The 15799-nt window shown below is 35.2% G+C and overlaps 1 protein-coding gene across 1 annotated transcript; it reads left to right on the top strand.

The window, feature by feature from the left end:
* Window positions 1–1501: 1501 nt before the first annotated feature.
* LOC311061786 (myelin-oligodendrocyte glycoprotein-like) lies at window positions 1502–4950 on the top strand (the record flags this gene model as incomplete). Its single annotated transcript, XM_084080483.1, has 3 exons — window positions 1502–1599; window positions 1849–1881; window positions 4610–4950. The coding sequence occupies exons 2-3, from the start codon at window positions 1860–1862 to the stop codon at window positions 4948–4950; spliced, it is 363 nt and encodes a 120-aa protein (XP_083936609.1). The 5' UTR covers window positions 1502–1599; window positions 1849–1859.
* Window positions 4951–15799: the final 10849 nt, after the last annotated feature.

Here is a 15799-nt window from a genome sequence, read left to right as displayed (position 1 = left end):
GAAATAAATGTTCGAAATAAAAACACAATGTCCTCAACCTCATTAACCACTTGAACCCCAGCATCCATATTCTGGGGTGAACATTAGCCAAAAATTGATGATCTACAAATTCACAACACGTCACAATGTGACGCATTGTGAGCTTGTAGAGGGGGAAAAGAGCCTACTAAGTACAGCTGCAACCCAGATCCGTTTTACTAAGTATGGAGGGTTTACGTGGTTAAAACAGGATTTGGGTGCAAAATCGGCAACGTGGCCCTTAACACTCAGGATGTTTACTGTGTAGTCTCCTCTACTCTTGTCTGGTGTCCTCTAGCTCTGGTCCATAGCGTTGGGAGTTCTCCTAACATGGACCAGAGCTAGGTGTCCTCTAGCTCTGGTCCATAGCGTTAGTTGTCCTAACGCTATATGGACCAGAGCTAGGTGTCCTCCATCTTCCTCTGTCCATCGCTGCAGGGTTCCCTGGGGTCTCTGGCAGATGCTCTTCAGATGGTTGGTGCACCTGGATGTGTACCAACTCATCTGGTAGCTGTCTCCTGGGGACAGATGGCCACACATCTCCTTGTGTCTTTCTTCATCTGGGACATGGTACCAAAACCTGCAAAGACAAAGGAGAATGATGAACGATGTCTATAGTCCGGCGATTCCCAACCTCCCACAGGTGAACTGCAAGGGTATTGCATCTAAGATTTTAAGGATAATAGCATCAATATTAAAAGATTACTGTGATTTTTTTTTTCTTTTCTTCAAAACCTTGAACATTGAGTTTTTATTGTGATACCGATAAATTGGAACTTAAAGCATAGTAAGTTTCCCACGATTTTGTGCTACGCCACTGGTTTTACTATGAAATTTTGTCGAAACAACGGCATAAAAGAAGTGAACGGGATCCGAAGGCGATGCCTTTTTTTTTCTTTCATGGAAGCACAGTGAAACCCTCCGTGATTAGCAACCATCAGGGGATCGATCATATGGAGATAAATATTCTGTGACTACTTGAAAAGGTAAGAAATTTGAAAATCTTTGGCACTGGGCAAACACAGCCAGAAATAAATAAGTCTGGCACTGAATGAGTTAACACGGTGGCCAAATGGCTTGTGAGATTTTCAAGTGGGCCCTGATCCAAAAGGTTGTGAACCACATGCCCTACAAACAATCTAGGTCACCCTTTGTAAAGTGTTTCCATAGTGATCTTAACATTCTGCTTGCAGTTTTGGTCTTACTGTGGGCTCTCTTGTCTATGGGGATGTAATCTCTCAAGAACAGATTCCGAAAAAAAACAGCAGAGGGTGCTGTTTCCACAGGTACACCTGACAGCAAACAATAGAAACACTGCTCAAATAACCTCGCGTCACCAGTCTTTCCACCTCGGAGGAAAACTGCTCAAATGCCAACCGATGATGATGGCCAGGCAGGCCAATCAGACGGCAGGGCACCGGGGATTCTCCCGCCCCTCTCGACGGAGCTCAATCCGGGTGTGAAACTGACATTAATACTTTCACTTTTGTTCATGCTGGTTAGTTGTATAGGAGTCAGTAATGTGTGAGGATTTGTATGAATTTGTTTTTCAAGTCTAAAGCATATGCCAAGCAGTGAAAGGTAAGAGATTATCTTAACATTTTTCAACCTTTAATAATTAAGAAATCTGGCTGCAGAACCACTGTAGGTTTCAGGGTTTGTGAGCAGGGAACAGATGGTCGGTACAAACTGTTGGTTACTTGTGACCAAGTGCAAAGAAAGTAATCTCCATTCTCATGACGAAGACTGCAGCTCACAAATAACAAGCTATTTGCAGATACATGTTATGAATGTTAGGTGTGGTAATTTGTCTGTTTTTCTTCTATACAGCTACCGGAGACATGGCAGAGGCCAGAGTTCACGGTAAGTCACAACACAGTTTTTTTTATTTCCTGATAGATGAACCATAATCAGCTGATATGGGGAGGAGGGAGATGGCCTATGTGGTTCACATTTCAAGCAATAATACATAAATCATTATCATTCACAGTTAGACAGACCATGCAGCCAGAGCTTTGCTTAAATTTACTTCACTAAATCTTTACTGCTTTCAACACTGACAGTAAAGAAGAAAAGAAACAACAACAAAAAACACACCTTAAAACAGTGAAAATATATATTATTCATACAAGAATGTGTCTGTCTTTTCCCACAAGAATCATCTAGGTTGAATTTGACCTAATCCTCTTTATTTCATATACTGTACAATTGAGACTTTACTGCTGAGTATTAATACTTTGTGTTGTGTAGTGTCTGTGTGTCAAAAGCTGTATAAACAAGAAGTTGAAGGATAAAATGAAGTCTGATAATGATGTACCGTGCATGTTCACATCATGTATACTTTACATTACTTATTATATTTAAAATATTATAATTTCTTTAACATTTTGGACAAAATAGCCAATTTTACCTCGAGGTGCCAAGATGTCCCTAGTGCCCACCTACGTATCCTGTATCCATATTTTATACTTTAGCAAAATAGCAGATATACAAGCTCAAAGCGCTAGATCTACTATTTTTGAAAGATCTTGAAAAGTTGTGCAAATCTTTGAATATGTATATATTTTAAAGCGATCATTTTTAACTCAAATATTTGCGTCTGGAGGTCCCTGGGACAAATATTTTTTAAATGGGGGTCCGCAGCCAAATACAGGGGGTTTAGGTCCTTGAAATGAAAGTTTGAGAACTACTGATGTAGGGTAATCAGGTGAGAACAGGTGAAATTCAGGACAATTAAGGGGCCTAGTGAGCACGGTGGGTGTGGCCTCCAGTTACAATGGACAATAAAACATGTGAAAGTGTCAAAATTCGAACTGTCTGGCATTAGGAAAAATAAACCTGTGTTGTTGTATGTAACAGCCTGGTTGTCGTTGGGGAAGGCTATAGTCCTGAAAGTTTTATGAATAGCCCTATAGTTCATCTGTGATTCCATACATCAAAGCCCTCGAAAATAATTGTATTGTTGATCCAAAAAAGTATATTTTGGGTCAGCGGATTAAAGATGCTACTTGGCAGTTTGTGTGTGTGTGTGTGTGTGTGTGTGTGTGTGTGTGTGTGTGTGTGTGTGTGTGTGCGTGTGCGTGTGCGTGTGCGTGTGTGTGTGTGTGTGTGTGTGAAAGAAAAAAATCATATGTCAAATTTCTGTGTATAGTAGTATGTCATCAATGTTGTATCTGGTTTGACCTTAATGTACCTAATGTAATGTAACCTTCTTCTGATCAGTCTTTGGATCTATTATGTATTGCGCTTTTTGTGCAGATCCAAAAAATAAAATAATTCAAATGTGTGCGCTCTCAAAATAACCATCCTCTGTGTGTACTCAGCCAATAATGAATTGCTGTAATTGGAGGTCATGTCATATAGTATCAAATCCCTTGAAGGTTTTGGCAGAAAACGTGTTAAATATATCCACTTTTCCAAAACATTCTCTGTGTGTGACAGGATGTCATTCATTAGTAGCACTCAACACATATAACCTTCCTTGAATGAGTGCAAGTCATTATAATTAACAGATGTTATTACAATTAACCCTGAACCAACACACACACACACACACACACACACACACACACACACACACACACACACACACACACACACACACACACCTGTCAGAAGCTTGATGTTGAATGATTTGCAAGATGTTGTTTATTTGTATCATTGCAATGTTATGAGAATGGAAAAACAAATGAAAAGGAAAAAAAACTCAGGCTTTCAGGACAAACAGGATATAATTTGGTATTTGGGACAACTGCTTGAAAATCGTGACTGTCCTGAATTTTCCATGATGTCTGGCCACCCTAAGTTCCAGTTGTGTGCACATCTTGTACCTGTATTTAGGCCAGGCGCTGGATAAAAAAAAAAAAAAAAAAAAAAGAAGAAATTAAAGAGAGGTCAAATATAATAAATAATAAAACACTGAGTTAAAGCTCCCAAACAAATTTAGAATAAGGGTAATGTTTTGAGCATGTAGGTCTTCATCAGGCAAATGGATTAAATGAGCACCCTAACGTCCATTAATATATCATCCCTGTTAAGTCAGAAACCTTGTATCTCCATATTTAAATTTTTTATGTTTTTTTCATAAATCAATGCCATACTTTGTCATACTACAGTGTCACACAAAGGTAGCAAAAATAATTGATGATTTACAAGCTCACAACGCGGTGCATTGTGAGCTTGTAAATCTTCTATTTTTAAGAGGGAAAGTGGTTATGTGTGTATTAACAAGAGCTTCTGACTGAATAACCACTATATTGGATTCATTGGAACACAGGTTCTTGTTTCTATTTCCTGCAAAATAACAGTTTTGGACATACAAGGTTTCTGTCCGACAGCAACAATATGAGAAGGTGCTGAGCTCCATTAGTAACTATAGCATAACTTGGTTCAAGTGTGTGTGTGTGTGTGTGTGTGTGTGTGTGTGTGTGTGTGTGTGTGTGTGTGTGTGTGTGTGTGTGTGTGTGTGTTTTGGGGGTGTCGTTGTAAAGTCTTGGTTACATCACTGCATGTCTTCTTAATTATGATTAATATGTTTAAATGAACAGTAATTATTTCATATTTCACTAACTGTGTCTTTTCTTTACTCCAGGTGACTTTAAACTCATCACTGAAGGCTGGGCTGAGGGTAGTACAGGTGGTAATGTCACCCTCCCCTGTCACCTCTCTCCTGAGACCAGCACGTCTTCCATGACAATCAGTTGGTTTAAGGAGTCAGAGTGTATTTACCTGTATAAGAATGGTCAGGTGATAGAGGGGAGGGGCTACGAGGGCAGACTGAGCCTGAACATCCAGAGGCTGGAGGAAGGCAATGTGTCTCTGACACTGAGAGACTGCACACTGAGAGATAAGGGAGTTTACATCTGTCAGGTCAAACAGGGAGAACAGGAGGAGGAGATTGCTGTGGGATTAAGAATAATACCATGTAAGTGACCTAACTGTCACTGTGCATTATCATTAACTGTGATATTGTCGCTGTCGGGTGGAAACCTTGTATGTCCAAAACTGTGAATGGAAAAAAAGTTCTAATGGATCTAATGTAGTTATTATTTAGTCACAAGCTCTTTATAATATTTTGCATTGGTTAAACATTTATAAAACCCACGGATACACATATCCACTAAAGATTAGTAAAAAAACGGAGTTAATTGGCTCTGTACTTGGACCGCTTTTTTCCCCCTCTACACAAAATGTCTTCACCAAAAATAGCTATTTTTTGAAAATAGCCGATCTACAAGCTCGTAGATCCACTATTTTGCTACTTTTGTGTAAATGTGACACTTACTATGATGAAGTAAGGCATTCATTTACGCAAAAAAAACATAAAAAGTTAAAATACGGAGATACAAGGTTTAAACCCCACAGCATATGTATATTAAGTATAATTATGTGATCATGTTTATCTCTTCATGTATAAATTACACTGTGCTTTCATATAATGGCTATAAGTGTTTACACTAATCTGAGCCTTCATTATTTTCCATATAATCAATTTCTGATATCTTATTGGTCTTTCTGATTTGATTTGAGGCATTTTGATCATAAACATAATGATCACAGTGTGATTTGGCTCCAGTTACACCTGATGATGACTTAATTGATAACATGTCATCCAATCATATTAGGAGGATGAATTAAAGCTGCACTCTGTAACTTTCATGTCTTTACATATTGCACTAACATGCGCTCCCCTTAACATATTGTATACAGAAACAAAATAGTATAGATAGTGTAGAATTGTATCTCTAAGCTTATGTTTAGTCATTTCACAAATGGAATTAGAACGTTGTAGAATGCTGAATCATTATGATTAATGAAGCAAGCTATTATTTGATATAATAATTGAGAGAGTCGATTAATTTAACTCATTCTATGAATGCATTCCATGTTTCAGGTTCCTTAACAATTAGCAAATTATTAGTAATCTTTCTGTTTGTGAAGTATCAGTTTTCTAACCATTCCAACCATGTGTTTTCTCTCTTCATGAATGATGAATGTGAACGTGAACTAGCATGTGAGTATCAAATCAATTCTACTTCATGTTCACCAATGAGTTTTAAACAATTAAACCCTCTATACTTAGTGAAACAGACCTGAGTTAACTCTGTACTTGGACCACTTTTTCCCTCTACTCCAAATCTCTTTGTTAAAAATAGCCAATCTACAAGCTCTCCGCCACTATTGTGGGCTTGCAGATCGGCTATTTGTCTACATTTTGAGTGACATTCTAGTATGAAGAAGATAGGCTTTCATTATTGACATAAAGTTAAAATACGGAGATACAAGGTTTCTGCCCGACAGCAACGATATGTATATAATTATGTGATCATGTTTATCTCTTCATGTATAAATTACACTGTGCTTTCATATAATGGCTATAAGTGTTTACTGTAATCTGAGTCTTCATTATTTTCCATATAGTCACTTTCTGATAGCTTATTGGTTTTTCTGATTAATTTGAGGCATTTTGATCATAAACATAATGATCACGGTGTGATTTGGCTCCATTTACACCTGATGATGACTTTATTGATAACACGTCATCCAATCATATTAGGAGGATGAATTAAAGCTGCACTCTGTAACTTTCATGTCTTTACATATTGCACTAACATGCGCTCTCCCTTAACATACTGTATACAGAAACAGAATAGTATAGATAGTGATAGTGTAGAATTGTATCTCTAAGTCTACGTTAAGTCACTTCACAAATGGAATTAGAACGTTGTAGAATGATGAATCATTATGATTGATGAATTATTTTCCAAGCTATTATTTTACATAATAATTGAGATAGTCAATTAATTTAACTCATTCTATTAATGCATTCCATGTTTGGGGTTCCTTAACAATTAGCAAATTATTAGTAATCTTTCTGTTTGTGAAGTATCATTTTTCTAACCATTCCAACCATGTGTTTTCTCTCTTCATGAATGATCAATGTGAACGTGAACTAGCGAGTGAGTATCAAATCAATTCTACTTCATGGCCTCCAATGAGTCTAAAACAATTAAACCCTCTATACTTAGTGAAACAGACCTGAGTTAACTCTGTACTACATTTTGAGTGACATTATAGTATGATAAAGTAAGGCATTCATTATTAACATAAAGTTAAAATACGGAGTTACAAGGTTTCTGCCCGACAGCAACAATAAGTATATAATTATGTGATCATGTTTATCTCTCCATGTATAAATTACACTGTACTTTCAAGGCTATAAGTGTTTACTGTAATCCGAGTCTTCATTATTTTCCATATAGTCACTTTCTGATAGCTTATTGGTCTTTCTGATTAATTTGAGGCATTTTGATCATAAACATAATGATCACAGTGTGATTTGTCTCTCCCTTAAATTACTATATACAGAAACAGAATAGTATAGATTGTGTAGAATTATATCTCTAAGCTTACGTTTAGTCCTTTCACAAATGAATTTAGAACGTTGTAGAATGCTGAATCATTATGATTGATGAAGCAAGCTATTATTTGATATAATAACTGAGAGAGTCGATTAATTTAACTCATTCTATGAATGCAGTCCATGTTTCAGGTTCCTTAACAATTAGCAAATTATTAGTAATCTTTCTGTTTGTGAAGTATCAGTTTTCTAACCATTCCAACCATGTGTCTTCTCTCTTCATGAATGATGAATGTGAACGTGAACTAGGGAGTGAGTATCAAATCAATTCTACTTCATGTCCACCAATGAGTTTTAAACAATTAAACCAATTTTACAATTTTACATAATAATTGAGATAGTTGATTAGTTTAACCCATTCTAATATTGCATACCATATTTCTGGTTCCTTAACAATTTGCAAATTATTAGAAATCTTTCTGTTTGTGAAATATCAGTCTTCTAACTGTGTTTTCTCTTTTCATGATTGATGAACGTGAACATGAACTAGTTGAGAGTGAGTATCAAATCAATTCTACTTCATGGCCTGCAATGTGTTTTCAGTTTTAAATCAAGTTTTCACCATAGCAGAATACAAACTGAAGGAGTCTTAACCAATTACACCCTCTATACTTAGTGAAACGGATCTGAGTTAACTCTGTTCTTGGACCCCTTTTCCATCTACATAAAATCTCTTTGTTAAAAATAGCCAATCTACAAGCTCACCGCGATGCGTTGTGAGCGTCGAGATCAGCTACTTTTCTACATGTTGAGTGACATTATAGTATGATAAAGTAAGGCATTCATTATTAACATAAAGTTAAAATACGGAGATACAAGGTTTCTGCCCGACAGCAACGATGTGTATATAATTATGTGATCATGTTTATCTCTTCATGTATAAATTACACTGTGCTTTCATATAATGGCTATAAGTGTTTACTGTAATCTGAGTCTTCATTATTTTCCATATAGTCACTTTCTGATATCTTATTGGTCTTTCTGATTAATTTGAGGCATTTTGATCATAAACATAATGATCACAGTGTGATTTGGCTCCAGTTACACCTGATGATGACTTTATTGATAACACGTCATCCAATCATATTAGGAGGATGAATTAAAGCTGCACTCTGTAACTTTCATGTCTTTACATATTGCACTAACATGCGCTCTACCTTAACATACTGTATACAGAAACAGAATAGTATAGATAGTGATAGTGTAGAATTGTATCTCTAAGTCTACGTTAAGTCACTTCACAAATGGAATTAGAACGTTGTAGAATGATGAATCATTATGATTGAGGAATTATTTTCCAAGCTATTATTTTACATAATAATTGAGATAGTCAATTCATTTAACTCATTCTATTAATGCATTCCATGTTTCGGGTTCCTTAACAATTAGCAAATTATTAGTAATCTTTCTGTTTGTGAAGTATCAGTTTTCTAACCATTCCAACCATGTGTTTTCTCTCTTCATGAATGATCAATGTGAACGTGAACTAGTGGGTGAGTATCAAATCAATTCTACTTCATGGCCTCCAATGAGTCTAAAACAATTAAACCCTCTATACTTAGTGAAAAAAAACCTGAGTTAACTCTGTACTACATTTTGAGTGACATTATAGTATGATAAAGTAAGGCATTCATTATTAACATAAAGTTAAAATACAGAGTTACAAGGTTTCTGCCCGACAGCAACAATAAGTATATAATTATGTGATCATGTTTATCTCTCCATGTATAAATTACACTGTACTTTCAAGGCTATAAGTGTTTACTGTAATCTGAGTCTGATTCTGTAAAACTGATTCTGATTCTGATTCAGATTCTGAGTCTTCATTATTTTCCATATAGTCACTTTCTGATAGCTTATTGGTCTTTCTGATTAATTTGAGGCATTTTGATCATAAACATAATTATCACAGTGTGATTTGGCTCTCCTTAAATTACTATATACAGAAACAGAATAGTATAGATTGTGTAGAATTATATCTCTAAGCTTACGTTTAGTCCTTTCACAAATGAATTTAGAACGTTGTAGAATGCTGAATCATTATGATTGATGAAGCAAGCTATTATTTTATATAATAATTGAGATAGTTGATTAATTTAACTCATTATTACTGCATTTCATGTTTCAGGTTCTTTAACAATTAGAACATTATTAGTAATATTTCTGTTTGTGAAATATCAGTTTTCTAACCATTCCAACCATGTGTTTTCTCTCTTTATGAATGATCAATGTGAACGTGAACTAGGGAGTGAGTACCAAATCAATTCTACTTCATGTCCACCAATGAGTTTTAAACAATTAAACCCTCTATACTTAGTGAAACAGACCTGAGTTAACTCTGTACTTGGACCACTTTTTCCCTCTACTCCAAATCTCTTCGTTAAAAACAGCCAATCTACAAGCTCACCACGACGCGTTGTGAGCTTGTATATCGGCTATTTTTCTAGATTTTGAGTGACATTATAGTATGATAAAGTAAGGCATTCATTATTAACATAAAGTTAAAATACGGAGTTACAAGGTTTCTGCCGGACAGCAACGATATGTATATAATTATGTGATCATGTTTATCTCTTCATGTATAAATTACACTGTGCTTTCATATCATGGCTATAAGTGTTTACTGTAATCTAAGTCTTCATTATGTTCCATATAGTCACTTTCTGATAGCTTATTGGTCTTTCTGATTTGATTTGAGGCATTTTGATCATAAACATAATGATCACGGTGTGATTTGGCTCCAGTTACACCTGATGATGACTTTATTGATAACACGTCATCCAATTAGGAGGATGCATTAAAGCTGCACTCTGTAACTTTCATGTCTTTACATATTGCACTAACATGCACTCTCCCTTAACATACTGTATACAGAAACAGAATAGTATAGATAGTGATAGTGTAGAATTGTATCTCTAAGTCTACGTTAAGTCACTTCACAAATGGAATTAGAACGTTGTAGAATGATGAATCATTATGATTGATGAATTCTTTTCCAAGCTATTATTTTACATAATAATTGAGATTAATTTAACTCATTCTATTAATGCATTCCATGTTTCGGGTTCCTTAACAATTAGCAAATTATTAGTAATCTTTCTGTTTGTGAAGTATAATTTTTCTAACCATTCCAACCATGTGTTTTCTCTCTTCATGAATGATCAATGTGAACGTGAACTAGTGAGTGACAGTGTGTATCAAATCAATTCTACTTCATGGCCTCCAATGAGTCTAAAACAATTAAACCCTCTATACTTAGTGAAACAGACCTGAGTTAACTCTGTACTACATTTTGAGTGACATTATAGTATGATAAAGTAAAGCATTCATTATTAACATAAAGTTAAAATACGGAGTTACAAGGTTTCTGCCCGACAGCAACAACAAGTATATAATTATGTGATCATGTTTATCTCTCCATGTATAAATTACACTGTACTTTCAAGGCTATAAGTGTTTACTGTAATCTGAGTCTTCATTATTTTCCATATAGTCACTTTCTGATAGCTTTTTGGTCTTTCTGATTAATTTGAGGCATTTTGATCATAAGCATAATGATCACAGTGTGATTTCATTGATAACAAGTCATCCAATCATATTAGGAGGATGCATTAAAGCTGCACTCTGTAACTTTCATGTCTTTACATATTGCACTAACATGCGCTCTACCTTAACATACTGTATATAGAAACAAAATAGAATAGTTAGTGTAGAATTGTATCTCTAAGCTAACTAAATCACTTCACAAATGGATTTAGAACGTTGTAGAATGATGAATCATTATGATTGATGAAGCAATCATTTTATATAGTAATTGAGAGATTTGATTAATTTAACTCATTCTATTAATGCATTCCATGTTTCAGGTTCCTTAACAATTAGCAAATTATTAGTAATCTTTCTGTTTGTGAAGTATCAGTTTTCTAACCATTCCAACCATGTGTTTTCTCTCTTCATGAATGATCAATGTGAACGTGAACTAGTGAAGAGTTTCTGTGAGTATCAAATCAATTCTACTTCATGGCCTCCAGACAGTGTGTTTTCAGTTTTAAATCAAGTTTTCACCATAGCAGCAGAATACAAACTGAAGGAGTCTTAACCAATTAAAACCCTCTATACTTAGTGAAACGGACCTGAGTTAGCTCTGTTCTTGGACCCCTTTTCCCATCTACATAAAATCTCTTAATTCAAAATGAGCCAATCTACAACCTCACAACGCGTCACACCACGACGCGTTGTGAGGTTATAGATTGGCTAATTTAGCAAATCATTAGTGACATTGTAGTATGATGTGGTAAGGCATTAATTTATGGGTAAAAACGTAAAAAGTTCAGATATGGAGATACAAGGTTTCTACCCGACAGCAAATATATGTAGCCTATATATAATTATGTGATCATGTTTATCTCTTCATGTATAAATTACACTGTGCGTTCATATAATGGCTATAAGTGTTTACTGTAATCTGAGTCTTCATAATTTTCCATTCAATCACTTTCTGATAGCTTATTGGTCTTTCTGATTTGATTTGAGGCATTTTGATCATAAACATAATGATCACAGTGTGATTTGGCTCCAGTTACACCTGATGATGACTTTATTGATAACAAGTCATCCAATCATATTAGGAGGATGAATTAAAGCTGCACTCTGTAACTTTCATGTCTTTACATACTGCACTAACATGCGCTCTACCTTAACATACTGTATATAGAAACAAAATAGAATAGATAGTGTAGAATTGTATCTCTAAGCTAACTAAGTCACTTCACAAATGGATTTAGAACGTTGTAGAATCATTATGATTGATGAAGCAAGCTATAATTTTATATAGTAATTGAGAGATTTGATTAATTTAACTCATTCTATTAATGCATTCCATGTTTCATGTTCCTTAAAGGGTCTACACCATGAATTTTAACTTTTTCTTCATTTTTGTGTGTTTTTGGTCTCCCCCACCTCTCTTCTGTTCCAAAAAATATCCGACTTCGAACATGCAGGCTTTCATAGGCTATCTGTGTTTTTTATGTAAATTGGTCTGAAAACAGTCCGTCAGATTTGTTCCCCCTGCCTACGTCACATCAGGGAACAATTCCTCCCGTTTTTCAGTTCCAACCAAAAAAAAAAAATCGTATTATTTATTTTTTTAATTTTTCCACACAGAACCAGGAGATAACATGCATACAAACTGGCTCAATAGCGCCCCGTGCCAAACAGGACAATGTGGTATTGCAGGTGAAAGTGCTTTATAAGCCAGAAAGAAGTTAGTTGGAATGAGTATATCTGAGGCTTGATTTAGGCTCAAACCTTTTTAAAAACGTTTGAGGGACATAAACAATATGATATTAAATATTATTATCATTTTTTAAATTCATGGTGTATACCCTTTAACAATTAGCAAATTATTAGTAATCTTTCTGTTTGTGAAGTTTCAGTTTTCTAACCATTCCAACCATGTGTTTTCTCTATTCATGAATGATGAATGTGAACGTGAACTAGTTGGTGAGTATCAAATCAATTCTTCTTCATGGCCTGCAATGTGTTTTCTGTTTTAAATCAAGTTTTCATTATAGCAGAATACAATCTGAAGGAGTCTTAACCAATTAAACCCTCTATACTTAGTGAAACGGACCTGAGTTAGCTCTGTTCTTGGACCCCTTTTTCCATCTACATCAAATCTCTTAATTAAAAATTTGCCAATGCACAACCTGTTTTGAGGTTGTGCATTGGCTAATTTATGGGTAAAAACTTAAAAAGATACAAGGTTTCTACCCGACAGCAACGATATAATTATGTGATCATGTTTATCTCTTCATGTATAAATTACACTGTGCTTTCATATAATGGCTATAGGTGTTTTTTCTGATAGCTTATTGGTCTTTCTGATTTGATTTGAGGCATTTTGATAATAAAAATAATGAGTGTGATTTGGCTCCAGTTACACCTGATGATGACAAATCATCCAATCATATTAGGAGGATACACTAAAGCTGCACTCGTCTTACCCGAGAATTGAACCCAGGTCCACCATGCAAGTGCTGACATTTTTACCACAGAGCTAATAGAGCATGCCTTCTTACACAGGAGAGAAATTTTATTTTGACCTTCAGGCAGTACCACTTGTCTAGTCTACCAGTAGGTCAGACCTTACCATTTCTCAACAAAAGAGCAGGGAGACCAAATACAACCGCCAGTCCGCCACCATTTTGGTTATAACCACCAGTTATATTGCATTAACATACTCCATACAGATTGGTCAAAAAAACAAACAAGCAAGTTACATAGTGTAGCTTACAGGTCTACATGGCAGAACATAGATCCAGCTCAGATTGTAACCATGTATCCTACAATAATGTGATCATGTTAATATCTTATGTATGTTTGAATGACACTGTTCTATAGGATCTTCCAGACCCAGTTAAATGGTAGTTAGGCTCACAAATTATCATCAAACAAAAATGATTCTAAATAATTATTGTAGCCACAAACTATAAATAAACTGTAAAATACATGCATACACACAACCTCAGGAACAAGAACACATATTTTCATGGACTCACTACGTCCCACTCACATCACTCTGTGTGTCAGAGCAGTTTCTCTTGTGGTCTGACATGTGATTACATTCCAATCATCACAATCCATCCTATGTGTTTACATATTGCATTAACATGCGCTCTACCTTAACATACTGTTTACAGAAACAGAATGCATGTTAATACCAGATATAAATGATGGCATACTGAGGAAGATTAAATGAATTGATCAGAAGATTATTATGGAGGATAACAATCTGTCATAGCAGATGAAAATGTTTCTCTCTTAATGTATACTATAGTGTAGAGTTGTATCTCTAGGCTGACATTTAGTCACTTCACAAATTAAATTAGAATGTTGTAATTAGAATGCTGAATCTTTATAATTAATGAAGAAAGCTATTATTTTACATAATAATTGAGATAGTTGATTGATTTAACCCATTCTATTATTGCATATTCCATATTTCAGGTTGCCTAATAATAAGAAAATTATTAGTAATCTTTCTGTTTGGGAATTATCAGTTTTCTAACCATTCCAACCATGTGTTTTCTCTTTCCATGAATGTGAACGTGAACTAGCTGGTGAGTATCAAATCAATTCTACTTCATGGCCTCCAGTGTGTTTCAGTTTTACTCCAAGTTTTCACCATACACACAGAAAAATAATGGTTCTTAAATGGTTCTTTTAAAAAACCTTGGTTTAAAAGGCTCTCTCTGGAATCACTCTGAAGAACCAGTTGTGGTTCCAGTTGGCAGCTTTATTTTTCTGTGTGTAGCAGAATACACACTGAAGGAGTCTTAACCAATTAAACCCTGTATACTTAGTGAAACAGACCAGAGTTAACTCTGTACTTGGACCACTGTTTCCCTCTACACCTAATCTTTGTTAAAAATTGCCAATCTACAAGCTCCCAACGCCGCAACGCGTCACACCGTTGTGAGCTTGTAGATCGGCAATTTTTTCACACTTTCTGTGCCATTGTAGTAGCCTATGATGAAGTAAGGCATTCAGGTTATACATTCTATTATTGCATATATTTCAGGTTGCCTAATAATTAGAACATTATTATTAATATTTCCGTTTGTGAAGTATCAGTTTTCTAACCATTCCAACCATGTGTTTTCTCTTTTCATGAATGTGAACGTGAACTAGGGCGTAAGTATCAAATCAATTCTTCTTCATGGCCTTCAGTGTGTTTTCAGTTTTACTTCAAGTTTTCACCATAAGCCTACACACAGAAACATAATGGTTCTTAATTGGTTCTTTAAAAAACCTTCAATCATCAAATAAAAAATATTTTAAAGGATCTACACGCATGTATTTCATTTTTTTAAATATTTAATACCATATTGTTTATATCCCTCAAACGTTTTTCAAAAGGTTTTAGCCTAAATCAAGCCTCAGATATACTCATTCCAACTAACTTCTCTCTGGCTTATAAAGTACTTTCACCTGCAATAACACATTGTCCTTATTCGGCACGTGGCACTATTGAGCCAGTTTGTATGCATGTTATCTCCTGGTTCTGTGTGGAAAAAGTAAAAAAAAAAGAAAATAGTTTTTATTTTATTTTTTATGTCGGAACTGAAGAACGGGAGGGATTATACAAAGTAGGTATCGCTTGTGACGTCACGGACGGGGGCAAATCAGTTGGCCTGTTTTGAGACCAATTTACATATATATATATATATATATATAACCCCAGATATGCTGTGAAAGCCTGAGGGCTCAGTCCAGGACCCATGGGAGAAGAGTGACATTATACACACACATCAGTAATTCAGCTTATATTATTTACACTAAGTTTATACAAAGTCTGTA

This window comes from Gymnoscopelus microlampas, assembly GCF_963454915.1.
Source record: "Gymnoscopelus microlampas genome assembly, chromosome: 15".
Lineage (NCBI taxonomy): Eukaryota > Metazoa > Chordata > Actinopteri > Myctophiformes > Myctophidae > Gymnoscopelus > Gymnoscopelus microlampas.
This window is presented reverse-complemented; position numbering and strand designations above follow the sequence as displayed.